General features: G+C 40.2%; 1 protein-coding gene across 1 annotated transcript in view; it reads right to left on the minus strand.

Annotated features, from left to right (window-relative positions):
- Positions 1-26023, minus strand: part of FHIP1A (FHF complex subunit HOOK interacting protein 1A) — a 228275-nt gene that overhangs the window by 22835 nt on the left and 179417 nt on the right. The window contains exons 7-9 of the mRNA XM_004420913.3: positions 11356-11523; positions 7781-7860; positions 55-245 (exon numbers count right to left, since the gene is read on the minus strand). Of these exons, the coding sequence (XP_004420970.2) occupies positions 55-245; positions 7781-7860; positions 11356-11523 (439 nt within the window). The remainder of the gene's footprint in view (positions 1-54; positions 246-7780; positions 7861-11355; positions 11524-26023) is intronic.

Raw genomic sequence — 26023 nt, forward strand, 5'->3', positions numbered from 1 at the left:
AGAGATGGAATTTGGCATCCTTTTGTTTAAAGATCATCACTAGTGAGTTCCCACCTGAACTATCATGCATACACTTGGACCAGGGAATATAATCCCTCTCTTGGTTCCCAAGTGTCAAGGTGATCCCGCTGGAGCAGCAGACAGGGGTCAGGGCGAGCAGCTTGGCGGCAGAGACAGAGTAACAGTCTCTCTCCTTCACAGCCCACCTCTGACTCAGCATCATGTGATTGCAAGGGATCAGATACCTGCAACGACAAAAAGGCCCAGCATTCAATCTCTGCAAGGTCCCTTCCCAGTCAGCCACTTCCTCACTCATAATCAGGACTAGTCATGGCCAGGGGTGGACTCATCCTCTCCCCACTTTCAATCTTTCAATCCCACCAGCCCCCAGGGTTCACTCCTTTGCTTAAAACTTGTCAAGGGCTTCTTTCTTCCAATAGAACAACCCCATTGCAGAGCATTTAAGGGCTTTCCCAAATAAATCTCCACAAACTTCTTCATCTCTTAACGGACCTGCTATACTTCTTTGCCTCTGTGCCTTTGCACCCACTGTAACCTTCACCTGGAATGTGCTTTTCCCTTCTCTTGCCTGGCAAGTGCCTTATCCTACAAAGTCCAGCCTCAGTGTCACCTTCTCTAGGAAGGCTTCTGGGCTTCCTTCTCCAAGATAGAGCTACTCTCCCCCTACTATGCTTACGGCCCCCTACTAAAGCACTACTACCTAGCATCACAATTACTTCGGCATCTGCCTCCTCAACATAATGTGCTACCAGAGCAAGGACCTCCTTCAACAGTTTTGTCTTACAATCCCAGAAACTCTGACTCATAGTGGGCACTGAAGGATAGTGGTTGCACAAAAAGGCAAAGAACCACTCCACAGTGCAAACCTGCAAAGAACCACTCCACAGTGCAAACCTCTTCTCATATTCTCACGGGTGACCATCAGAAAATATGGTGGCTGAGGACCCACTGAGGAGCACTAGGCCCCGTTTCACACAAAGCAGTGATCAAAAGCGTCTTAGTATCATGATGAACCGGGAGACAAGAAAATCTGGGCAATCATTTCTGACACACTTGGAGCACATCAGTGGGCCTCACGGGTAGAATAAAGTGTGTTTAAATGGCTTACCTTCTTAACTGAGAAAAAGGCTATACTGTTTACTTAAACAAAGATGGAGAAAATGGGATGGAGGTCTCATAGCCAGAGCCAGGCATCACATGTGTGTTCAGGAGCCAGTTCCAGAAGAGCCTGAGCCCTTCTGTGAACAACCACAATCTTCAATAAACCAGAATGTTTTTGTTTCTGTATTTAGCTTTCAAGAAAGAGGCAGCACAGAGGAAAACACGCTATAATTAGAATTCAGTGAAAAAGATAAAAAGCACACAACTTTCAGGGTTTTGAGGCCTGCGAATATTAAGCTGTCTCCCACATCTGTTGATCCAAATGAGGAAAATCTATGTTTATATTGATGACTGACCTACTGCAAGAGCCTGAGTCAAGGAGGAAAAAAGATTTAATTCTCTTCATGGTACTTTACACCACAGGTCTTAATTACTTCAAGGTATGAAATGACAAACTTGCCATTTAACCTTCCTTTCTCAAAAAAAAATCAAACCATTCCTCAAGTATCTGACTACCTAGGTAGCTAGGTGAGGGGGTCCTGTTCTCCTCTCCCCTATGCCCATGGGCACACACACACACCTGAAGCCTAAACTGCTATCACTAAGATCCAGACACACCCCACGTGTCTGATGTGGAGACATCTATTTTCATAAGTTCAGTTGCATAAAAGTCAAAGGTTACAAGAACAAAAAGGAAAGATAGAAGAAGACAGTATGGGAAAGAGGGCAGGTCTGTTCTAATTCTTGGCCTAGCTTTGGGGACTTGTATCTGAGCCCTACTGGAGAAGAAATGGATGCTGTAGGCAGGAAATGAAGGAGCTCTTTTCACAAGGATCTCTGCGAGCAGAGATGCTTTGGTGACCAAGAATGATTCAGGGAGAGAGGCCTTCTCCCACCTGTGTGAACACATCACAGCTCTGGCCCCATGGGCACAAGGGAAGGCAGTGCTGCTCCAGCACCTCAGCACCCATGTACTCTCGGGGTGAGGGGGGCGTCCAGCAGGGACGGAGGTGAGGCAGCACCAACCAAAGGGGCCACAGCAGGTGAGGAGACCACGGCAGATGCTTCTGTGGCAACTGTGGTGGAGGACAGACTTGGTCATGAACAGATGTAAGACCTCTCCCTTGGGGTCCCCCAAGAAGTGACGACTGATGCTTTGCAGAGGGCCAAGGTCTTAGATTGAGGGGTAGAGGTGAGAGGCAGGGAAACCTAGCCTATGGTTGTTGATTTGAACTCTTCTGTTCTCAAAGGCTGGTGAGGTCTAGGCAAATTCACAGGATTTACTGTAGCCTTATTTTGATCATTAATTATTTAAGAAATAAACTGCTTCAATGTTTTTATATACTGCAGGAACTCAATGACTAGTTACAGCTCAAACCAAACATATTTCATGAGTTAAGTTGACATACACAGATGTCTACTCTTTGTTTGAAGTATTAAAAAAATGGAACACTGGATCAAACCTAATAAAGATATTTATCAAATATCACCAGTGGGTAGCTTGAAATTATATTAGAATAAAGTGTTATTGGGAATTTGCAACTTTACAAATACATGCCGTCAGTAGAAACTAAGAATTTTCTTCTGAGTAAATCAAATAAAGGGAGATCCCTATAGGTTGAAGGAGAGGATCAATAAAATTGAAAATGGGGGGTCAGTTCAAATGAATAACCCCCCTTATATCCAAAGCAGTACTTCTACTGTGCCTTTATAATGAAGGATTATCCCAGAGGGAAGAGTGGGAAAACTGTACATTGACCCTCTGTCTTTCCATCATTTACAGGGAAAGATTAGGAACAGAATGAATATCAGGAGCTCCCCAAACATCACATATCAAAATGAAGTCACTGTCAATAGCAGAAAAATCATTTAGGAATTTAGTATAGGTATTTGTCATCAAACTGTCTTTTCATTTATACTATACTTATTTTATTTGGGGATTTAATTTAAATTTAGGAAGCAGTAAAAAACAATCAGAGACTATTAAATATCTGATTTTAGAGGTCCAGATTACTTGAGGCCATTCCACAATATAGCAGGGAAAAAAACGTTGTTGTCCGCACTGTCCTCCCTTTTTTCATTATTTCCCAACCTTCTGTAACCCTGGGTCTATTTTCTATTTTCCTGGATATCACTCATTAAAATAAATCATCATCCAAGCACACATATTGCCTATTACTACAGTGATGATAAAATCAAAGAACAAAGCAGTGAAGTCCAACAAAGTAAGCAAGGTGCTTCTTATGAGATGATGACAACCTCAGTAATGCACCAACAGGCAAAATCTACAAGGCAACATTAGTGAATTTCAAAAAGATCGTTTGTTTTTCAAAGACATCCTGGCCATATTTCTCCTATTCATCTTATCCTATTTTCCTATTCATCTGGCATTTTTTTGCTCTCCTCCAAACACGTAACTCCTATGCAAGATGGAAATGTTCCTGAGGTGTACACACGGCTTCTCTTCGAGCAAAATAGCCTCTATCTGAACACAACAGGCAATGCAGTTCATAAACCTGACAATGGAACAGCTCTTCTGAAGAAAACACCCTAACCAGAATATTCAGCGATGGCATTCAGCAATTTAATTCAGCAGTTAAATTTTGCCTAAACTGGGAAGTGCCAGGAACATGGGGGTGATCTGTCACTTCACTGCTTGTCAGCATTTCCTGCCTGCCTTTGGCCTATCATCTGTCACATCCATGGAGGTGGACAATTTCTCCTTGGCTTTCTGCTCACTAAAATAGCCTCTCTTTTTGGGTACCCTATTTCAAGTTACTTTTCTGATATTTTGCTGAATGAAAGAAACATATCAATTACAAATGGATTATCATTTTGAAATGTCAATATTTAAGAGTATTTGGATTGCAACAAAAATTGACATACAGTTATTATTTATCACATAACAAGTAACTTCATTAAAAGGATTCACATAACCTTCACTGCTCTATTGCCTCTCAGATTTACAAGTTTATCATGTACATTCGAATGACTACAGTGGCAACAACAAAAAGGATGGACTATACATCAATTTTTTTATGTTCCTTAAAATAAAGTTTAAATGACTGACTCTTCTGAATCAGGATTTTTCATTGTCCTTGCTTTTGGTACAGACTCTAAATCAGAAAAGTTTTGACATTGTTTTTATTCGTTGAAAATGTATTTTCTAGAAAATTCCCCTCCTTTAAATTTGTGTAATACTTTACAGCATTTCAAAACATTTTCAAAGATATTACCACAGTTGATCCTCCCGAAACCTTATGAGGTAGCAAATTCCAAAATCAGAATAGGTCAAGTCAAATCAGCAGTTTACTCTCCCTCTCAAGCTCTAACTGAATATGTTACACCTTATCATTCTAGCCTCCACTGTTTACAGCCTTGTTTTCATATTTTTTGCTCCTTATCTCTTTCTGTTACAGACTTAGTAACTTCTTCACTCTATCTTCTAGTTCATTAATTCTCCCTTAATCTGTATCTGAAATGCTATTTACCTCAAACACTGTTTTTCATTTTAATAATTACAGTTTTTATTTCTAAAAGCTCTGGTTGGTTCTTCCTCAAATCTGTCATTTTTGATTATTAAAATATCCATTTTTTTAACAGAAAATATTGGCGAGGATGTGGAGAAATTGGAAACCTTATGTACCATTGGTGGGCATGTAAAATGGTGCAGCTGTTATGGAAAACAATAGAAAATTTAAGACAGAATTACCATATGATCCAGCAATTCCACTTCTGGGCGTATACCCAAAGAACTGAAAGCAGGGTCTTGAACAGATATTTGTACATCCATGTTCATAGCAGCATTACTCACAATAGCCAAAAAGTGGAAGCAGCCCAAAATGTCCATCAACAGATGAATGGATAAACAAAATGTAGTATTAAACAACAGAATATTATTCAGCATTAAAAAGGAAGAAAATTCTGAAACATGCTACAACATGGATGAACCCTGAAGACACTATGCTAAATGAAATAAGTCAGGTACAAAAAGGCAAAACACTGTATGATTCCACTTATATGAGATACCTAGAGTAGTCAAATTCATAGAGACAGAAAGTAGAAGGGTGCTGCCAGGGGCTGGGAGGGAGGAACAGGGAGTTATTGTTTAATGGGTACAGAGTGTTAGTTTTGCAAGGTGAAAATAGTTCTGGAGATGAATGGTGGTGATGGTTGCACAACAATGTGAATGTCCTGAATACCATTGAACTGTACACTTAAAAATGGTTAAGATAGTAAATTTTATACTATGTGTATTTTACCATAATTTAAAATAATTTTAAAATGTGGAGGGAAAAAATCAGTAGTTCAAAGGACAGAGACCAGGAGGCCAAAGTCTCCTGCGTGTCTACCACGTGCCCAACTTCTGTGTAAGTCCTCTCATTCGCTCTTCTCATAGATTCCCCTAGGCAGTGCAGTAGAATTAAAAATCGAGAAAGTATTCAATAAAGAAGAACTATCATTATTATTATCATCATCATCCTCATTAAAGAAACAAAGAAGAAACTTGGCCTCAGAGGGTCTAGGACCAGGTGGTTATGTCTGGTATTTTTTCCATGATTCTAGTCAGAACCTGCGATAACTTGCCCTTCAGGCACTTTCCTGGGAAATTACTAGTCCTTACTCACCCTGGAAATGACTAGCCCTGACTTGGACATGTAAATATTTTAACCATGAGCTAATTTCTTCACCTGCATAAGGTACAGGTCTGGGTCTCAAAAGGAGCTTTAACTAACACAATCTCTGAGGACAGTTTTTAACCCAACAAGCACTGCTTTATGAGTAGACAAAAGGTGATGAGAGTTCACCTTGTAAAGGTCACTGAACGGCCAGCTTCCACCACCTGGGCTAAATCTGACCTGGTGACTCAGAGTTGGGAAGCTCTGCTCCTCTGAGCAAAGCCAGGCTTCCAGGTACACTGAAAAAGACAGCTGCTTTTCATGTCATCAAAGAAGCAGTATTCAAGAATTTCACATTTAAATATAATTAGGTTTTACCCTTGTTGGAGGCCAAGTCTGGTTTTTGGCAATAAAAAAGGCTTTAACAAGTTGCTCTGACGGATTTCATTCAGGCCTTGCTAATGCATTCTGTCATATCACTAGAGACTTGATGGGGAGCTAAAGTAATCCTTTTAGGACAGATAACTAATGTTCTACCCAGATACCCAGGGTATTTCTTTATGATCGGATTTGTTCTTTACTAATGCCTTAAGATTAGTTACTGATGACCTGATCTAAACCCCTCAAAAGTCCAAAAACTCTTTTTAAACTAAAAAAATGAACAGGTGATACTCTCCCATAAAACAATAACTCTGTGAGGCCTCCACCATCCTGCCACCACCAGCTTCCCCAGCCTTGTTTTTTTATCGCTCTCTTGTGCAGGATGCTACATCTACACTGCACCATTCTTTAAAGCAATGGTTCTCAAACTTAGCCATGCATCAGAACCCCCTGAAAAGTTTGTTAAAACACAGCTTGCTGGCGTCCACCCACCCCCAAAGTTTCTGATTCTATATGTCTAGGAGAAGGTCAAGAATTTGCTTTTCTGACTAGTTCCTGGGCCATGCTGCTGTTCTCATGATCACACTTTGCTATCACCGGACTTCTCCACAGCTGCCGCTTTGGAAATGCTGTCATATCCACCTGGAACACCATCTCCTCGGTAATTCTACTCTCATCATGTCAAAACCTCAACGAGGACCAGAGGCAGCCCAAGTCTCCTCCCTTTCCCCCTGCTCTCAGCTTCTTCCACCCTTATCCCCAAGGAGTGGTCAAAGGAAGGAGCAGAAAGTCCAGTAAGGAAGGAGGAGGTGGAGAGTGTGCAGAACAACCCTGGTGGTCTTTCTCCTTTTTGCACCCACACCACCAGCCAGCAGTGTAGGAGGAGAAACTCTAACCAACTCTCCCTCTCTTCCTTTACAAAAGATGCCGCCCTCAAGGACCCCAGAATAAGGGGCATAGCTGGGCCAAGGCAGGACTCGGTGTTCCTGAGTCCCCTTGCTAAATGACCAAATTAATGTCGTCTTAATAGCAGTCCACTTTGACTCTCGACACCTGTCTTCCAACAGCCACTTCATGAAACCTTTCCCACCTATACCTCTGAAGGACATACCTTTTCTACCTTGTATATAAGTCCTTTTCAATTCATCTACTGCATGCCTTACTCCCTTCTGAACTGTATACAGAAAGAACTCATTAAATATTTACTAAATTTAATTGAAACATACTTGCAGGTCAGATAGTGCACACTGTATATGTACCATTACTAAAGCAAGAGTCACAGAAATTATGTATCAACAGCATTTCACATTTGGAAAAGTTGTTTTCAGTAATACACGTCCCCTAAAAATGCACTTCGGAACAGAAACATTCAGCCACATATCAGAAGAGCTTTCAAAATACTTCTGAAAATTTCCAAAGATTCTATCTATTGTTTCCAGGAGCATATCTATAATACAACACATTTGGCCCCCTAAAAACTTTTAATAGTAAAACTAAAATTAGCCTTGGGAAATAATGCAGAAATTAAAATTTATTTTCCTGATAATTTTCTTCCTTAGAAGCATGGACCCAACTTAGCTTATACTACCAAACAAAAATATAATAGCAATAATATAGAGTGAGTTTTTCTTTAAAGGGAACAAAAGATGGCAACTCACCTTAGAACCAGTTGTAGCATCACATCTTCACAATGTAAACTGATGAGAGTTCTAAATAATGCCAGGGACACCACACAGAGCTGGGAAGCAATAAACACACGTTCTATTCAGATATTGGAAGGCTAGCTCTACTCCTCACAGACGGTAAATAAATCAGAATTACAAAATAAAATGGCCTCTTTTTTTTTTAGCAGTTTTGATAAAAAACATGCTGCTGCCAGAGAGAATGTGTATTAAAGCTATCAGTTCTCCTATAGGATTTGATTCAAAAGCCTATGCCTGGCATTATGCCACTACTCAGAATTACCCTCCTACAAAATGCCTATGCTCATATTTCCAACTTGTAAAGATCCAGATAAACATGCCCCCTACACTCCCCAATACACACACGCACATGCACACACACACACACACACACAATCTCCTACACAAGTCATTTGTTTTCCTAAGTTATTTTCAAATATGATCTTGGTTATTTACAAGACAAGACTAACAGAAAACTGCATATCCCCTGGCTGTCTCTCCCTCTAGCGTTCTCAGCCCCAAGCCTCAGCTCCTCTTGGCTTTGGGGCAAACATTCTCCTTGGTTCCATTCCCTGTAGTGCTGAGGTGTGATAATATACTTTTCTAACAAGTTCATAAAAACAAGAATTCTTTCAATCTCTGATTTCCACAAAGGAAAGATAATCATCCAAACAGGGAAGACCTAAAGGTGTATTACAAAACCATCATGCCTTTTGGGGAGTGAGCTTTTATCATTCCATCAGGCAGGCCACTTATGTAATTTAGGCTCTCCTGTGCACAGGAGAATAAGTGCTAGCTGTCTTCTAGGCAGGATGGACTTAAAACCTGGTCACTGAAATCCATAATGATGTTGTAGAGAAACAGCTGTACTTGGCCTGTCCCAAAACATCTCTTGTGCTCAGGACAGGTCATACCGTGCAGTCAGCCAGAAGCAACACACTTCATCCCATTCATTCCACACCATAGCACATGCTGTTCCTTTGCCTGGAAAGCTTTTCCTGTCTCCTCCACAGGCTGGCCCCTACTTTTTCTCAAAGACTTACCCTAGGCATCATCTCCCCTAGGAAATCTTCCTTCTCCTTCTCTCAGTATTACCGCTCAACACACCTCCTTTCCTCAGTCTCAGTTAGGTGTCCTTCCTCTGTATTGCCATAGTAACTCCTGCATATCACTGTCTAGGGTGCTCAGCACAGTATGTTTGTCTTTTTATTATTGAGTTGTAGTTCTTTATTCTATGTGTGAGCTCCTTATCAGAAATATGATTTGAAAAAAAATTTCCTCCCACTTTATGAGTTATCTTTTCAATTTCTTAATGGTGCCCTTTGAAGCACAAAAGCTTTTACTTGTTCACAGGTTTTTGATTTCTTCTTGAATCAGTTTCAGAAGTTTGTGTCTTTCTAGAATTCATCTATCTCATCTAAGTTATCCAATATTTTGGAATACAACTGTTCACACTATTCACTTATAACCCTTTTTATTTCTGTAAGGTCGACAGTAATATCCCCTCTTTCATTCCTAATTTTAGTAACTTTAGTCTTCTCACTTTTTTTCTTGGTCAATCTAGCTAAAGGTTTGTCAATTTTGTCAATCTTTTCAAAGAACCAACTTTTGCTTTCATTGATTTTCTCTATTGTTTTTCTATTCTCTGTCTTATTAATTTCTGCTCTAATCTTTATTATCTCCTCCTTTCTGCTTGATTTGAGTTTGCTCTTCTTTTTCCAATGTCTTAAAGAGGAAGGGTCATTTACTGATTTGAGATCTTTCTTCTTTTTTACTGTAGTTGTTTACAGCTATACATTCCCCTCTAAGCAGTGCTATCACTGCATTGCGTTAAGTTTTGGTATATTATGTCTTCATTCTCATTTATCTCAAAGTATATTCTCATTTCCCTTGTGATTTCTTCTTTGACCCACTGTTATTTAGGAGGGCTGTTTAATTTCCATATATTTGTGAATTTTCTTTCTGTCTATAATTTTTAATTTTAATCCACTGTGATCAGAAAACATACGTTATGTGATTTCAACCCTTTTAAATTCACTGAGGCTTGGTTTATGGCTTAGCATAAGGTCTGTCTTGGAGAACATTCCTGTCCACTTGAGGAGAATGTACATTCTGCTCCTGTTGAGTGGAGTGTTCCATAAGTGTCTGTTAGGTCTAGGAGTTTATAATAAGTGTTGTGCTAGCCTCCTATTTCCTTGCTGATCATTTGCCTAGTTGTTCTACCCATTATGGAAAGTAAGGTATTGAAATATCCAACAAGTATTATTGAATTTTCTATTACTCCCTTAAATTCCATCAGCTTTTGCTTCATGTATTTTGGGGCTCTGTTTCTAGACGCATATAAATTTACAGTTGCTATATCTTCCTGATGGATTAACACTTTATCATTAGAAAATGTCCTTCTTTCTCTCTAGTAACACTTCGTGTTTTAAAGTCTATTTTGTCTGTTATTAGTATAGCCACTCTAGCTTTGTTTTGGTTGCTGTTTGCATGACATATCTTTCCCATCCTTTAACTTTCAATCTATTGGTATCTTTGAATCTAAAGTGTATCTCCCGTAGAGAGCTTAGAGCTGGAACTTGTTTTTTTATCCAGCCTGACAATCTCTCCATTTTGATTGAATTTTTTAATCTATTCACCTTTAATATTATTATTAATATAGTTGGATTTATGTCTGCCATTTTACTTTTTGTTCTCTGTAGGTCTCATGTTTTTTTGTTCCCCTAGTCCTCTTTTACAGTCTTCTTTTGCATTAAGTGAATATTTTCCCTAGTGTAACATTTTAATTCCCTTAATGATTTTTTTCATTATATTTTTTGTGGTTGCTCTAGACCTTACCATATACATCTTATCAGACTCTAATTCAGACTTATACTAAATTAGTTCCAGTGAAATATAGAAATATTATTCCTATATAGCTCTATTCCTTCTCTCCCCACTTTGTGCTATTATTGTTATACATATTATATCTATATATGTTACAAACTCAATAATACATTGTTAAATTATTATTCCTTTGCTTTTAAAACAATAATTGCAATTAAATAGAGACAGCCTTTGGGGAGAGGGTTGCAAAGGGTGACACTAATGGTATAAGAGGATTTTCAAAGTTAATCAGAGCTCCAAACTAAAGAATGACTACCTAAATTCACAACTGCTAGATTTTCACTTCAAAACACTTGTGGACAGAAATATGATCTCTAATACCCAGACTTGATATACTCTGATCCTTGGCTTTACCTGCACTTAAGCCCATATGTTCCCCTGCATCTTGCCTCCTCAGAAGCGCATTCTGCTAGATCAACAGAAAAAGGTGCCAAGCCAGATAAGTTGAGAAAAATTTTCTCTGAAAGGCAGTGAGTGCCACCTCCCTGACAAAAGAATTTCTGATAGCAAAACACATTCTCTAGTTCCAAAAGAAAAACATAATGACTGCAAGAAAAAAACAAGGGAAAGAGACAAAAGGGAATGCTCATAATTTTATTCCAAAAACAAACTCTCCTGAAATCTGTTATGAGTTATAAATTCCCTTCCTCTGGGGCTATCCTTACCCGAAATGGGGTGTTGATTCGGCTTGTGAGAGTATCTAGGATGTGGACATTCTCATGCTGGTGCAACAGGATAAAACGGAGAAAGATCTCAAGTAGTGCTGGTTCGGAGATGCTACGTAGGAAAAGGTCCAGATATGCAGTTGTGGTCATGACCTCCTCCACAGTCACCTGGGACCAACAACAGAGTAAGCACAGGTGAGCATCCTTTCGATGTTGTGATACATGCCTCCCCAACGGGCTCTGGCCTCACCACAGTGACCCCATCAAGGCAAGAACACGCCTGCCACGAGAACACACTTCAGAGCTTCATCTGAAGCCTATAACCTATTCACATTCCACAATACCTCACGCTGCTTCTGCCCTTTAATTCAGTAAGAAAAAAGCAAAGGCATAAAGAAGCAATTCAAGTGTTCTGACAACTCTGATCATCAAATGCAGTTCAAATACCATAAAGATTTTAGTGTGTAATCACAAAAGGAAAAAAAAGGTAATGGAAAGTATTTACATGTCAGTAAAGGATTAATTAGAAAGTTCAGTATACCTTGTTTCATTTTTAGTCATTCAACAAATACTTATTGGGACCTGCTATGTACAAGGAGCTAGAAACATAAGATCATATTTTCTGTCCAGGAAGATGGGTTATATATACAATCTAACAAACAAAATTATTAATATAACAAATGACAAATGAGAGGTACAGACACAAAGTGCTGTAGATGTTCAGATATGTTTCTGGAAAGTTGCAAGTCAAATTTTTATAACTGAATAATATACATCAAGTGTTATTTATAAAGTACTAAAACAGTTTACTGCTTATAAAGTAACTGACTTTTTTAATAACACAAATTAAGATTTTCTACGTGGTGTGATTTTCCCATGCAGTAAAATGTCAATCTTTCAAGGAATAGAAAACTCTGAAGAGTCAAGTTTTTCAAAGAGCTGAGGATTTGATGCTTAAAGCATCAAAATTTTAATTAACATTTGATTGGGAATATTTTAAGAGCTCACAGACATTTCTTTGTCTTACTAAAAGCAGAATATAACATCTCTTGATGAATAAGGATCATCAATTGCCTTATTGTCTGTAGTACACAAATACTCAAACTGAGATGCATGAAAATCACCAGGGAAACAGTTTAAAATTTCAGATTCTAACACTACACCCTAGAAATCTTAGAAATCTCCCCTGCCATGAGTCTAGCACACTTCATGCTAAATGAAACAGATGGTGATAATTTTTGAGTGATTACATCATCTCTTTTCCATTTTTCCATCTTCTTTCTTCTTCCATTTCAAAGTGTTACCTGTCACTTTATCATATGTTACTGGGTCATTCTTTTTATAATACAATCATGCATCACTTAATGATGAGGATACATTCTGAGAGACGCCTCATTAGGCGATTTCATCATTGAGCGAACATCACTGAGTGTACTTACACAAACCCACACGGTACAGCCTACTACACACCTAGGCTATATGGTACTAACTCATGGGACCACCATCGTATATATGGTCCCACCATAGTATATATGGTCCCGTTGTTGACTGAAACATCTTTATTCGGTGCGTGACTGTATACGCATTTCTCTTCCCCTTGTAATTTTCTGCTTTCAAAATCCACAAATCAGTTTAGAAACTAGATCTCCAAATCTGCTATATAAGTGTAGCTAGACTCTATGTGGATGCCTCTGTACATAAAGGCTTAAATTACTTTTATAAATTTTCTTGGTTCTTAGGTATGCTCTAGATAGATGAGTCCAGGTGGACATTACCAAATCAGTTTTGTTTGTTTTCTTTCTTCTAAGCAAGTCATGCCTATATAATACATTTGAATCCACTCTCTCAGAATCTATTGACGACTCACCCAGCAATATACTGAGTGGCCTGAGCACTGTATCAGAGTGTAAACACCCTTCCCCCTCCAGCTCAGCGCCAATGCCGTGAGCCCTCAAACATTCAACACACCACTGTGTCATCTGACCACCTTTAAAGGGCTCTCTATGGCCCAAAGATAGCAAAGGAAACAGGTAAGCATCAACTACTTGCCAAATAAATTACCTTGAGAAGAGTGCTTCTCATGGGCAACCCCTGCTTCTATCCTCGTTTTTTCTGGTGTTCTCTAGTCCCAAGCTCACGGCACTCTTAATGCTGTCCTTGGACACACGCTGTCTTTTCCTTTATTACTTCAGTGCAGTGTAGAGTCTGGCACATAGAAGGTACTTAATAAATGTTTTCTGGATAAATGACAGCCCCCAAGGATCCAGTGATTTATATTTGCCAGAGTTGAGGTTAATTTTTTAATTCTTCCCTCTTCTCTGCATGTGTTCTGAAGGCTGCAGGGACTGGGGACACTTTTTATAAAGACCTATAAAATAAGTGATGTCACCAAGTATAGCTAAGGGGGAAACTCACACCACCACCAAACACATAGTTCTATTAGCTCGCACCCATTCCACTACTGCAATCTCAGGGTCCTTTGGCAGAAACTTAATCCAAAACCACTTAGATAAAAGTCTAATTTCCTAATGATCTTGGTCAATAGGAAAAAGTAGCACTAATCATTCCAAATGGGCCCTCATGTAGTTTCTGCAATACCGTATTCTCAACTTACTATTGAGCACGGCTGAGCTGACGTGTTGTGCAGAATTCCAGGAGCGGCCTTTGCACATCACAATGCAAATAATGCAGCATCAGCTTTTCCTCCCTTAAGTTACACATGACCTTAATAAGCTCAAAAGCACAGCAATAAACTCTTTATAAGTCTCAGTCTTTGGGGGCTGACATGAAAGGAGGGCATTAAGCATCTATTGTTTACTACTCTTAGGCTGGATAAATGAAGATTTAATTTTTTTAGAAATCAAAGCTGTCATTTATAAGCTAAGAGGATTTAAGGAAGCACTCGGAGGGGCGGCATTTACATAACGTGCTATAAATATTAAAAACTCAATTCTATTAAGCATCAAGTCACAAACTCTATAAATCAAGGTCATACTCACCTTAAACTAACCCAAACCAGGAAAATCTGGTTTCCTCCTCTTTCCATCTCTTCTCTCCACCATATTCTCAGAGCCCTTAGAAGGCTTTTATCCTGGAAAATCTTTTCCTGCCGCATTATCTTACTTTTCAGAATCTTCCTCTAATCCCCCCAATAGGCAACCTCCTTAATGAGGATGAGACCAGAGCCTAAGTGTGATCACTTGAAAGCTAACGATGAACCACCAGGGGAAAGTGAATCTGCTGCGCAGAATGTAAAACTGAAGCTTCTGCTAACGCCCCAAACAGGATGTATTAACAAAACAGGAGAGTAGCCTCCTCTTCATGGTCCAATTATGAAGAACCACCAGTTGTTGATGTAAGTAAGACCTTTTGCCTTAGAGATGCCTGTCAATATTTATCTACCTTGTTCTATAAAGATTTGCAGGTAGCTACAAATTTACACAGAAATTCTAAGTACAGCCGTGTGCTGCATAACAACTTTTCAGCCAACGGACCGCATATACGACGGTAGTCCCGTCATATATACAGGCTATGTGTGTAGTAGGCTATACCATTTAGGTTTGTGTAAGTACACTACACTCTATGATGTTTGCACAATGACGAAATCACCTAATGACACATTTCTCAGAACGTATCCCTGTTGTTATGCGGCACATGACGTTGGTAGAAATAGTAAATGAGGTTCAACCTTACCACCGTATAATACACAATAATAAAGTTAAAGGATACTAAAGCCTAGGAATGTTATTTCTTACCAAAGGTAGACCACAATGACTGCAATAACCTAAGGAAAACTCTTTCCCACAATCAAATAATTATCCTTGACAAGATAAATACAACTGTGAACCTAAACAATATATCTGCTTAGACACTCTTATATGATTACTTTTCAGACCAAGTTCTAGAATGGAGCCCTGACTCGGGTACTTAATTTTACTGCTATCAAGTCCAGTTTAATTTATCCTTTGAAATAGTCTTTCTTCACCCACTTTCTCCACCCTCTGCCAGCCCTTATCTGAGTCCTCCTTCATGCCAAGCGCCCCTCTCCAATCCCTTACACTGGTGTTTTTCAAACTACAGTTTGAAACCCAGAGGTGGACAATGAAATCAATTTATTGGTTTGCTAACAGTTTAGACTAGATTCAAACAGAAAATATTAGAGTACACTGCATGTAGTAAGAGTATGCACTGTTTTGTGAAACTTTTGTATACATATTTTGTTCAAACTATATATAGTACAATATTTGCTTTGTTATATATTCAGTTGTATATATAGACATATAGATATAAAATAAATTTCGGAATGTGCACTTCAGTCAAAAACATCTGAAAAACACTAAAGTAGCACTGCAATAACCAAACCAATGCACAGCCTTTCTACCATCCTCTCACCCACCAGTTCAGTTGAGATCAGTTCTCTGAACAAGACAGCAAATGAATTTACAATCTACTCCTTTTTTCTCTTGGCCTAAGAGGTCCAACAGTGTATCTTTACTAAAATTTCAAGCTTCTCAGAAATGGACAAAATAGAGTTTGTTTTCTTTTAAAAGGGGAGTGAGGGGGAAGGCAGAAGTTGACACCATGTGCCTCACTCCACTTCAATAAAGTCAAAATTGTTTCAAAAATGAAGACCAGAACCAAACCCAGCCATCATGCCCACAATCGCAGCAGCACATTAACTTAATGCATAGTGTAGGAGTGAAATTGAGCATATAGACATTCTGACCTCTCTGTAATCAGCTCTAGTTGGGCAATTTCACTTACATCTAAATTAGCATCAGAATCCTCCCTATAATGGCAGGTTTATGTGTGTCCTGAAAAATAAATTTCCCACCTGCTAACTGTTTTTTTGTGATCCAGTTACATTGGAACAAACAGATGGGTCCTACCTTCTGCCGCTCAGGCAGGTGGCAGGCAGTAGGGTCAGGTGACAGGCAGTAGGGTCAGGTGACTGTTGCACCCTCTCCAACTCAGAAGCCACCCTTTCCTTGGCTCTTCATTTGATACAGAGGAGAAAACTAGATGGTTCATCTGGGTCATCTGTAAGCCTCGGTGTCTTCCAACAGGGGAGTTAAGAAACACTGAGACCCAGGTGAACCCTGCCTGCTGAAAGCAGCAGCAGGGAAAGGAAAGATGAGGCTGGATCCCATAAAACAGGAACGAAGGAGTCTCTACAGAGAACATAGGCTAAGAGCCCGCTCGCTGCTGCCAGAGAGAGACAAGCTAATGGACAGGCAGGAGGCACGTCCACCGAGTGCAGCCAAGGGCAGCAGCTGGATGGGCTCTTCACAGCCATCTTCCTCCCTCCGAGGACACCAAGGGCAAAGAATAACACTCAAGGGCAGAAGGGAAGACAGACACCCCAGTTCTCAGCGAGCCCACTGTCTCAGCCAAAACTTCAGGACAGAAAACATTGAGTTACTGCAAGTCTGAGAGCCTGCAGTTGATGATTCAGGCTCCCTCCCTCCTGGCCCCCCTCACGCCTCTCTTCTGCTCCTGGACCTCTAGGTCACACACGTCATTGAAATCACCATCAGAGACAGGCTGGGGAGGTAAATGGAGGTGATATCCCAAGTCAGTGAGTCTGGCTATTTCTTCCTAAAATATCTGGGGAAGGAAGAAATTAAAATGATGGCTACCATGAGGACTTCAGCAACATATTTTAAGGAAAATATGTTAAAAAATAAAGCCAGTCTCTGCCCTTTATTCCCAGCTCATTTCTTCAATGTATCTGTAATATATTAATATTTTAATATAATTAATTAAATCAATTAAATATCAATCGATTAAATATAATAAAATTGCTCTTGCCTATCATAAACCTCTCCCTGGAGGAGTCAGCAAATGACTACTTCCAAAGCCTCCCTTCCTATACTATGTGTGTATAATGTGTACCCTACTACTTCATTATAATATAACTTAGAGTATAATTCAATACATGATCCATTATAGTTGAACCTCATCCAATAGAGTTTAGTTATTGAAATACTCCAAACATCACATAAGAAACGTATTTCATAGTATGGCTCTGAGGTCAGAATTAACAGGGAAACTCTGGGGTATTTTAGCTCAGAAGCAAAGATCTGAAGAGTATTTCAAAGATCACTTGATCCATCCCCTTCCTGTTTACTAGCTGTTCTGGAAAGATTCTTCTTAGTTGCAATATGAAGAACCATAACAACCACAACAACAACTGATCAGTTTTTGAGAACCTACTGTGTAACTAAGGACTATTCTCAGCATATTGTTTCAGTTCTTTGAGTCCACACAATCTTATGAGAACTGACTCAACCTAAACAGGAAAGATACTTATTGACGGGACCGTGCGGTAAGCTAACAGAATCACCAGAAGGCTGAAGAAGCAAGCTTAGAAAGGAAGGAAGGGCTGATGCCAGGCAGCCAAAACACAAATACCCACTAACTCTCTCGTAAACTCAGGCAGGGATTACACAGCTTCCTTTGTCAACACAGCTCAATAGGTCTCTCCAAGCAGAAAGCATCCTTCATCGTAAAAGAAGATTCCACCTGCTGTAATGTAAAGTGTGCCTTACTCTGCCCTCACGTTAAGAAGTGGTCATGGAGAAATGCTGTCCCCCAAAACTCAACTTTCCTTCCTATTCTGGAATTCTTATTAAACCCCTCCACTTTCTCTTTTCTAGACTAAGTCTATTCCCTGTCTTGTTTTTCTTAATGCATTTATCCAGCCTTTAAGATTGCCAACTTACTGCAGAAATGAGTATGTCTGACCTACAGTGTGAAGTCTCAAAGCAACTGGTGCACTGGCAGGTACTCAAAGGGTAATCAATAAATGTGTCAAGACGAAAATCAGCAGCTCTGTTACTAATAAAAACACTCGGTTTTCACAGCCCATGTTGAGGATGCCTTCATTAGCAAGGTAGTTAGATTAATTTGACAGTACGCAAACAGCAGAGGAAATTTTTCCTTTATAGTGAATAACATTTCATTGAAAATACAAGAGCCTAATTTATGCCATGCTCTTGAATTATGGCAACCTAGAAAAGTGATCCATTGGGAAAAAAGAATGCTTCCTCAGGTTTCCCCCTAATCTCTCTTCTTGATTAATAAGACAGTACTATTGAATTCTGACGAGACTGACTTTAAATCCAACAGTAGAAGGGAAATGGTGCATGGGCCAGAGCCTCAACCAGCAGCTCCTTTAGAAAGAAGTATCCGAGAACAATTATAAGAAGGTGGCATCTAATTCCCCCTCACCCCGCATTCAATCTGCCTGCTGGGTTAAATGTATCATTTGGGGGTGGAATCTTATACACAGACCAATTTTCCTAGACACCAAAACTATAACAAAGGCAAGTTCTGACGATAAAAGACAGATTTCACTCCTGGCTTATTTTCCATGAGAGACAGAAAGACCTCAACACAAAGAAAGACTGAGAAAACACATAGGTGTGTGCCCGAACGAATTCAATAATTCTAGTCTTTCTGGTCGCTTTTCTCTATTATCCCAAACCTCATCGTCATCTGGCACTGGCTAATCACAGGATAAGGCACTCAGAGGAGCGTCCTGTCAGAGTTATTCTTTCCCTGTCTCACCTGAAATGCAAAAATGAGGGGAGAGGAGGCCCTTTAAAAAAGCTAAAAAAAAAAAAAGCTAAAAAAAAAAAAAAGTTAAAAAGTGTGGGGCAAAAGAAAATTATACCAAGAAGGTAAAATAAACAGACTATAAATTCTTTTCTGTTTTCCTTGCTTTCTGGTTTTCTTACGACTACCTGAAGAAAAACTTGAGGGCATTTGTGCTGATAAATTTTTAATGTTTTCTTAGGAGAGTGCAGGGAAAGAACAAAAGATTCACACAAACTTTCAGACCAGACTCTCCCTCCCCTCTCCACCTTTGTTTCCAGGACGAATACCACCTGGCTGCCTTAGATAAGGTGGGGTTTTGCGTGAGTTATTTCTTGTATGTCTCTGTGTAGGGAGGGTGGGACCCTTCCTATCTTTTCATAATTCTGATGCTTAAGAACCGAATCCTTCGGTACAGCATTATCTCCCTCATGCACTTGTTGAAATTTAAAAGAAAGAAGGAAAGAAATCTAATTTTCCATTTCAAATCAAAAGTAAATGTAAGCTTAATTTATAACCCGAATTTTCCTCTCCTACAATGGAGAGAAGTGACTTGAAGCACTGCAGAAAGGTCAGAGATGAGGAGGCTTCAAAGTACCTTACACTGGCTCAGACTCTAAAAAATTTACTCTGTGTGTCCGTGTGTGTGTCTGTGTGTGTGTGTGTGTGTGTGTGTGTGTGTGTGTTCAGACAAAGAATACACTTGGTCTCCCAACCTCGATAATTTTTAAAGTAGTAAAACTAGGTGAGACGAGCTGTACTAGAAGAAGAGGCAGAACCAGGTATGTCTAGGGTCAAATGTTTAAGGCCACCTCTAGGCTACCCAGCCTCTGAGCCCAAACCAGTCCATATAGTGCATTTCTGCAAATTAGTAAAAAGGGTCCCCCTGGGCAGAGTAGCTGCCCTGGCCCGCAATTTGTAAGCAGATGGCTTGGCCAGAGCAGAAGGTGCCTTCTGCCAATTAGATAAAGGTGCCCCTTCCAGTAGGTGGACACGGCCCCACACAAGGGCACACAGTCTGGCAAGCAGAATAGGAACTTCATCTCTCCTATCAACCGCCCAGCAGGGCACTCCTGTGCAGTGGACAACCTGAACAACCCTGTAACTGCCCAGCTTGTGCTTTTCCAATAATTATAATAACAGAAACTTCCAACCTCCCATCAATAGAAACAAAATTTGTTAACATATAAGAAACCACTAATTATCGCCCCAATATTGATTCTCCCTTTCTTCCTTGGGAATAAACCCTAACTTTATAGCTAAAAAACTATATTTCCTTTCTTCCTTTGCCTCTAAGTGTGGCTGTATATGTCCTGGCCAGTGAAGTATAAACAGAATTGGTGTATGGAACAGGAAAGGATCACTAAAGGGAGTATTCTGTTACATAAAGGGAATTTTCTGTTATCTACAGCTAAACCTTATGCAAACCGATACAATGTTTTCTCTGAAAATAAGATGATTTGCTTTGTAAGTAAATTGCTATAGAGATCTCATCTCTAGCATTTAAAAGAGTACCTGGCATATACTGCATGTTCAAATATATTTATTGAGTGAATGAATGAATAAGTGAATGTTTTATACCAAAAGAAGACCAACTAACATTTGCAGCCCATGATAAAGCAGAAATGTAATGTCAACACTAATCTCATAACCCATTCTCCAAAGAATCCTCCGAAGCATGAAAACAGTGTTCTTCAACCATGACCCATCATAAGAATGATATTTTATGGGGCCAGCCCAGTGGCGCAAGCGGTTAAGTGCGCGTGCTCTGCTGCGGCGGCCCAGGGTTCGCCGGCCCGGATCCCGGGCATGCACCAACACACCGCTTGGCAAGCCATGCTGTGGCAGCGTCCCATATAAAGTGGAGGAAGATGGGCACGGATGTTAGCCCAGGGTCAGTCTTCCTCAGCAAAAAGAGGAGGATTGGCAGATGTTAGCTCAGGGCTGATCTTCCTCACACACAAAAAAAAAGAATTATATTTTACAATAATACATAATATTTACCATTACTAAGTACAATGCACTCTGATATTTTCTACTTTCTTCTGTTTTTAGGTGCTAATTGTGACTTACCAAATTGACTTTGTGACTCATTAACGTAACAGAATTCAGTGTCTGAAAACTCTGTTTAAAATATATATATACTTACTTTTCTGTTAACTAATAAATGAAGAGCCAACACTGAAGTTTAATTTTTTAAATTAAAAACCTAAAATATTTAAAATTAAATGTAAAGAAACAGTGGAAGAAATAACCAAAACATTGTGCTTGTTTTGTTTCACATTTTTATACAATAGTTAAATATGATGACTGATGACTTGGGGTCTCTACAACATAAAACAGATATAGTCATGTGCTGCACAACAACGTTTTGGTCAATAACAGACCGCATATACGACGGTGGTCCTATAAGATTAGTACCATGTAGCCTAGGTGTGTAGTAGGCTATACCATCTAGGTTTGTGTAAGTACACTCTATGATGTTCACACAACAATGAAATCACCTAACAATGCATTTTTCAGAATGTATCCCTGTCGTTAAGCGACACATGACTATTGAATCTGAACTGGGAAAAGAACTGAAAGCAGGCTAGTTGACCCGTCTTCCTTCCATATCAGCTCCGGCTTTCTGGTCCACACTAGCAAACAGCAGCATCCTCTCTGAGCATTCATCAAAGCCAGGCCGTCCTTTCTCCAAACTTGGTTCCTATACTCTGGGTGGTTAGGTACTTATGTTAGCTGTTCCTTCTCTTTGCTAACAAGGAAATTGCAAATGTGCTTCCTTTCTAAGCTGGAATTCTCAGAGTATACAGATAATAATTTAAGGAAGAAAAAGGCATCATGGGATAGTAGAAAATGGACTGCAGCGGGAACAGAAAACACTTGCATTTTATTTATTTATTTTTTGTGTGTGTGAGATCAGCCCTGTGCTAACATCTGCCAATCCTCCTCTTTTTTTGCTGAGGAAGACTGGCCCTGGGCTAACATCCATGCCCATCTTCCCCCACACTATATGGGACGCCGCCACAGCATGGCTTGCCAAGCAGCGCATCAGTGCGCACCTGGGATCCGGGCTGGCGAACCCCAGGCCAACGCAGCGGAGCGCGCGCACTTAACCGCTTGCGCCACCAGGCCGGCCCCAACACTTGCATTTTAATGCTTAGTATCTGGTGACCTTGGGCAAGTCAAGTAATCTTCTGACATCTCAACTGCTATAGCTATAAAACAGGCATGGTGCCTCCGACCTGCTGTGTCATCTAGCACGGTAAATTTACATATGTCAATGAAAAAGGTTAACCACGAGATCTGGTGAAAGCTTCTGTGAAAAATGCCTTCCTCTACAGATTTTGGTGAGAACATAAAAAAGTGAAGCTCTACAAGATAATAGAAAAGCACTTTGGAACACTTAAAGGACTCTAACGCAAATATAAAGCCACCAAGTAAACCTTCTGTGGATACTCTAATGAAGAATTGAAAAAATCATCTATTTCATATCCTCTATTCCTCTCAGAAATATTAAGCCCATAGACTTTGAATATTTCTTTTCAAATCATGAGCCTTAGTGTTCTCAGCTGTAAAATGATGGTGTTGAACGAGATGATCTATCCTCTCAGCTCCAGAAATCCGAGATTCTTTGATTCCACGTCAGTGACATGAAACAAGAGCTAATTTCAGTTCTTTGCCTTGGTAATTTTATGTTCCAGCATAATCAACACATAACTATTCTAATGTAGTGATAAGGGTGTTTGCCACTTTCTTTTGATGCATTTATTTAACCAATTGCATATTTTTTGAGTGTGTTTCAAGTGTACAATATACTAGCAGCTGAGGATACACAAAAGAAGTATAAGAAACATCCTGTCCCTCCTGGTCCTTACAGCAGTTGGCTGGTCAAGTTAACATGATGAGACAAGTGCTAAACTGCGTGGTCCCCAGTGAAACCTCAGTAGCAGTGCAGAGAGGAGAGGAATCAGTGTGTGCTGAAGTACAAAGCTTAGCCCAATATGTGGACTGTACTGGGATTTAGACTTACAGACTTAATATTTTAGACAGATAGACAGCAAGTAGAAAGAATAATCCAGCAGGAACATGGTAATAAGAATAGAAGACATGAGGACACTGCTCTGACTTCAGATTTGCATTTGAAAATCGTGCGGGAAGGAAAGTCAGGCAGGATGAGCCAGATGAGGAGGGGTTTTCAAAAACAAGTGAAGGAATCTGGATTATCTTCTGCAAGGAAGAGGGGCCCATTATAGCTTCCTGAGTATGGGAATGACAGTTAAATCACCCCCTATTTGTTTTTTTAATATGAATTACTACTTCCAAATTTGCTAGAATTTAGAAAGGTTGGATTTTTGTAGACCTGACAGAGAAAAATGAAGTCTCCAATCCTAATGTTTCCTCCCACGTGCAGGATCTCCTGGCAGAGCACTTCTGGCCTCTCTCTGCCTCCCTCAGTAACTCTTTCTTGGGAAGGAGGAGTAACTTGTCATTTTGATGAGCCTGGGCCTTCCTCTCTCTTTTCTTGTTGGAGCCATGCTGCCAGCAGGAAGTCCACATTCTTCTCTGCTCCTCCCACCACAGGTTCTGTGGTGCATCTGAGTGAGTCTGTCTAATTCTGGGGCTCAAATAGGAAATCTTGCCCACAGATATAAACCCTATGCTCTAGCATCAGTTTAATTGGTAATAAAGGTGCTATTTTCGTCTTCCATCTGCCTCACTCATTTTTCATAATTCTCACCTTGTCAGAACTCAGATGGAAAAGAGAATCCTTTACACCTCAATTAGACTATCCTGCCTTTTCTGAATCTGCATTATAGGGCCCTCAGCTATGCAGATTCAGTTTACACTGATTCAAATAAATGCTCATACTCTAGGCCCAGTGCTTCAGCGAAATGGTAATGTACTCCAGACACTGCCAACTTATGGCAAATGACAAAGGTGGCACCAAGCAAACTTATGGCAACACATAGGCAGTCCCATCAGGGAAATCTGTATGGTGATTCAAAATTGATGGCTATTGTATTGGACCCTTCACCACCCTCCAGTCCTCCATCTTGGCATCTCTTCTTCTCAACTTCCCAAAGGTCCAACCCTTTCTGGATGTCCAAAGCCCACAGCACCCCCATGGCACCAGGTATGACTTATACTAAAGTAATCCCTAGAAATCGTATTTTCCTCTCTTCCCTACTAACTCCCGTCCACACTGTTTAAATAAAAATCTGTATTCTATCCAGGTAAATAAGCAGGATATACACAAGATGAATGATCAGTGAAATTAACTGTTCTAGGGAATAACTATATTTTAAGGATTAATATGTGATGAGACTAAATTATAACATGTCGATTACATGAGGATGAAGATTCTGAGTACACCTTTCTCAGCTGGGACCTCTGTCAACAACCCTTTGCCATCCCCATCCTCATCCCACCAGGACAACTGGACACACAGGCCATAAAGTTACTTATATCTCAGATACCATTTCCAAAAGAGGGGAAAAAAGAAGTTGTTTATTATTATGGATATCATCATTAATTACTACTATTTTTTTTTTTTTAAAGATTTTATTTATTTATTTTTCCCCCAAAGCCCCAGTACATAGTTGTCTGTCATAGCTGCACATCCTTCTAGTTGCTGTATGTGGGACGCGGCCTCAGCATGGCTGGAGGAGTGGTGCCTCGGTGCGCACCCGGGATCCGAACCCGGGATCCGAACCCGGGCCGCCGGCAGCGGAGCGCACGCACTTAACCGCTAAGCCACGGGGCCGGCCCAATTACTACTATTTTTAACAGCAGTTCCAGAAATAGCTACCATTTATGGAGTCCCAGCTCTGTGCCAAGCATTGTGTTAGGTGCTTCACAAACATTATCTGAGTTAATTCACTTGGCCCTGCAAGGTAGGTGTTAGGGTTCTCATCTCACAGATAAGAAAAGTGAGGCTCAAAAACTTGCTCCAAAAGTACACAATAAGTGGCAGAGACCAGATTCATCAGAGACCAGGTCTGCCTGATACCAAATTTCATGTTGTTTATACTATTTTGAGGAGCGGCCAAGACAAGAATTCCAACAATTCCTTGACATTCTTGTCCTCTGCCCTCCGAAAACAGAGCAGAAATACTTTGAAATTGAATAGTTGTATCAACTATATGGAGTGATTAAGGTCAAAGAGACTGTCTCCCATTATAAGAGTTCAAGTTATGGCATTTCGGAGGATTTGTACTCGTCCCTGCCATTTTACCACCCCATCCCTCCTCCGACCAATTCAGCTACATTTCTCAAAAGCAAGCTGCTCCCAGTGACAGATCGGGACTTTACTCCAGGAAACAGCTTCTCCAAAGAACTCACTGAGCACCTTACTCCCAGAAACCACCAAAAGGTGAAATTCATCATTAAGTCAACAAGAGACAAAAATGCTTTTTAAACCAACAAGAGGAAAAAAAAAAAAGGTCTAATGTGAGACACCAACTTTCCTACTGTCACTGGGAAAATTGCCAACAATACAGAATCAATGCCCTCAGATGAGGACAATTATAATAGTACATTAAACTGCCATTCACAGAAGCATTAACTCCTGGCCCTCACTGCTCCTGGCTATCCCTGAAAGTACCCCATTCCTCAGACCTGGATCAAACACCAGGACTTACTCCACCAGCACCAACTAGAGATGTAAAAACGGAGTCATTTAGATGCAATGACAACTTCATTAATCCAATCACAATACAGTGCAACTTCAGGCCCCAAGGAGAATACTGGTTTTGATACGGATCTCCAATGTTCAAACTTGATTTGGAATCCCATGATTCACAACATACTTTCAAGAATATTATACAGCAGTGGTTCTCAACCCTGGCTCCACAGTAGAATCACCTCTTAAAAAACACCCACGCTCACGCCCCACCCAGATCCAGGTAAGTCAGAATCACCAGGGGTGCCACCAGGCTTCCCTTGTTGATCCTGACATGTGTACCAGGGTGAGAACCACTATCACAAAGGAGGCCTACACTCCACAGGTGCTAAAGTGCCATTTAAGATATTTCAGTTGATGGAGTAACAAAAGCGAAAAAAACAA

The sequence above is a fragment of the Ceratotherium simum genome, chromosome 12, assembly GCF_057802395.1.
Source record: "Ceratotherium simum simum isolate JZ-2026a chromosome 12, ASM5780239v1, whole genome shotgun sequence".
NCBI classification, from domain to species: Eukaryota; Metazoa; Chordata; class Mammalia; order Perissodactyla; family Rhinocerotidae; genus Ceratotherium; species Ceratotherium simum.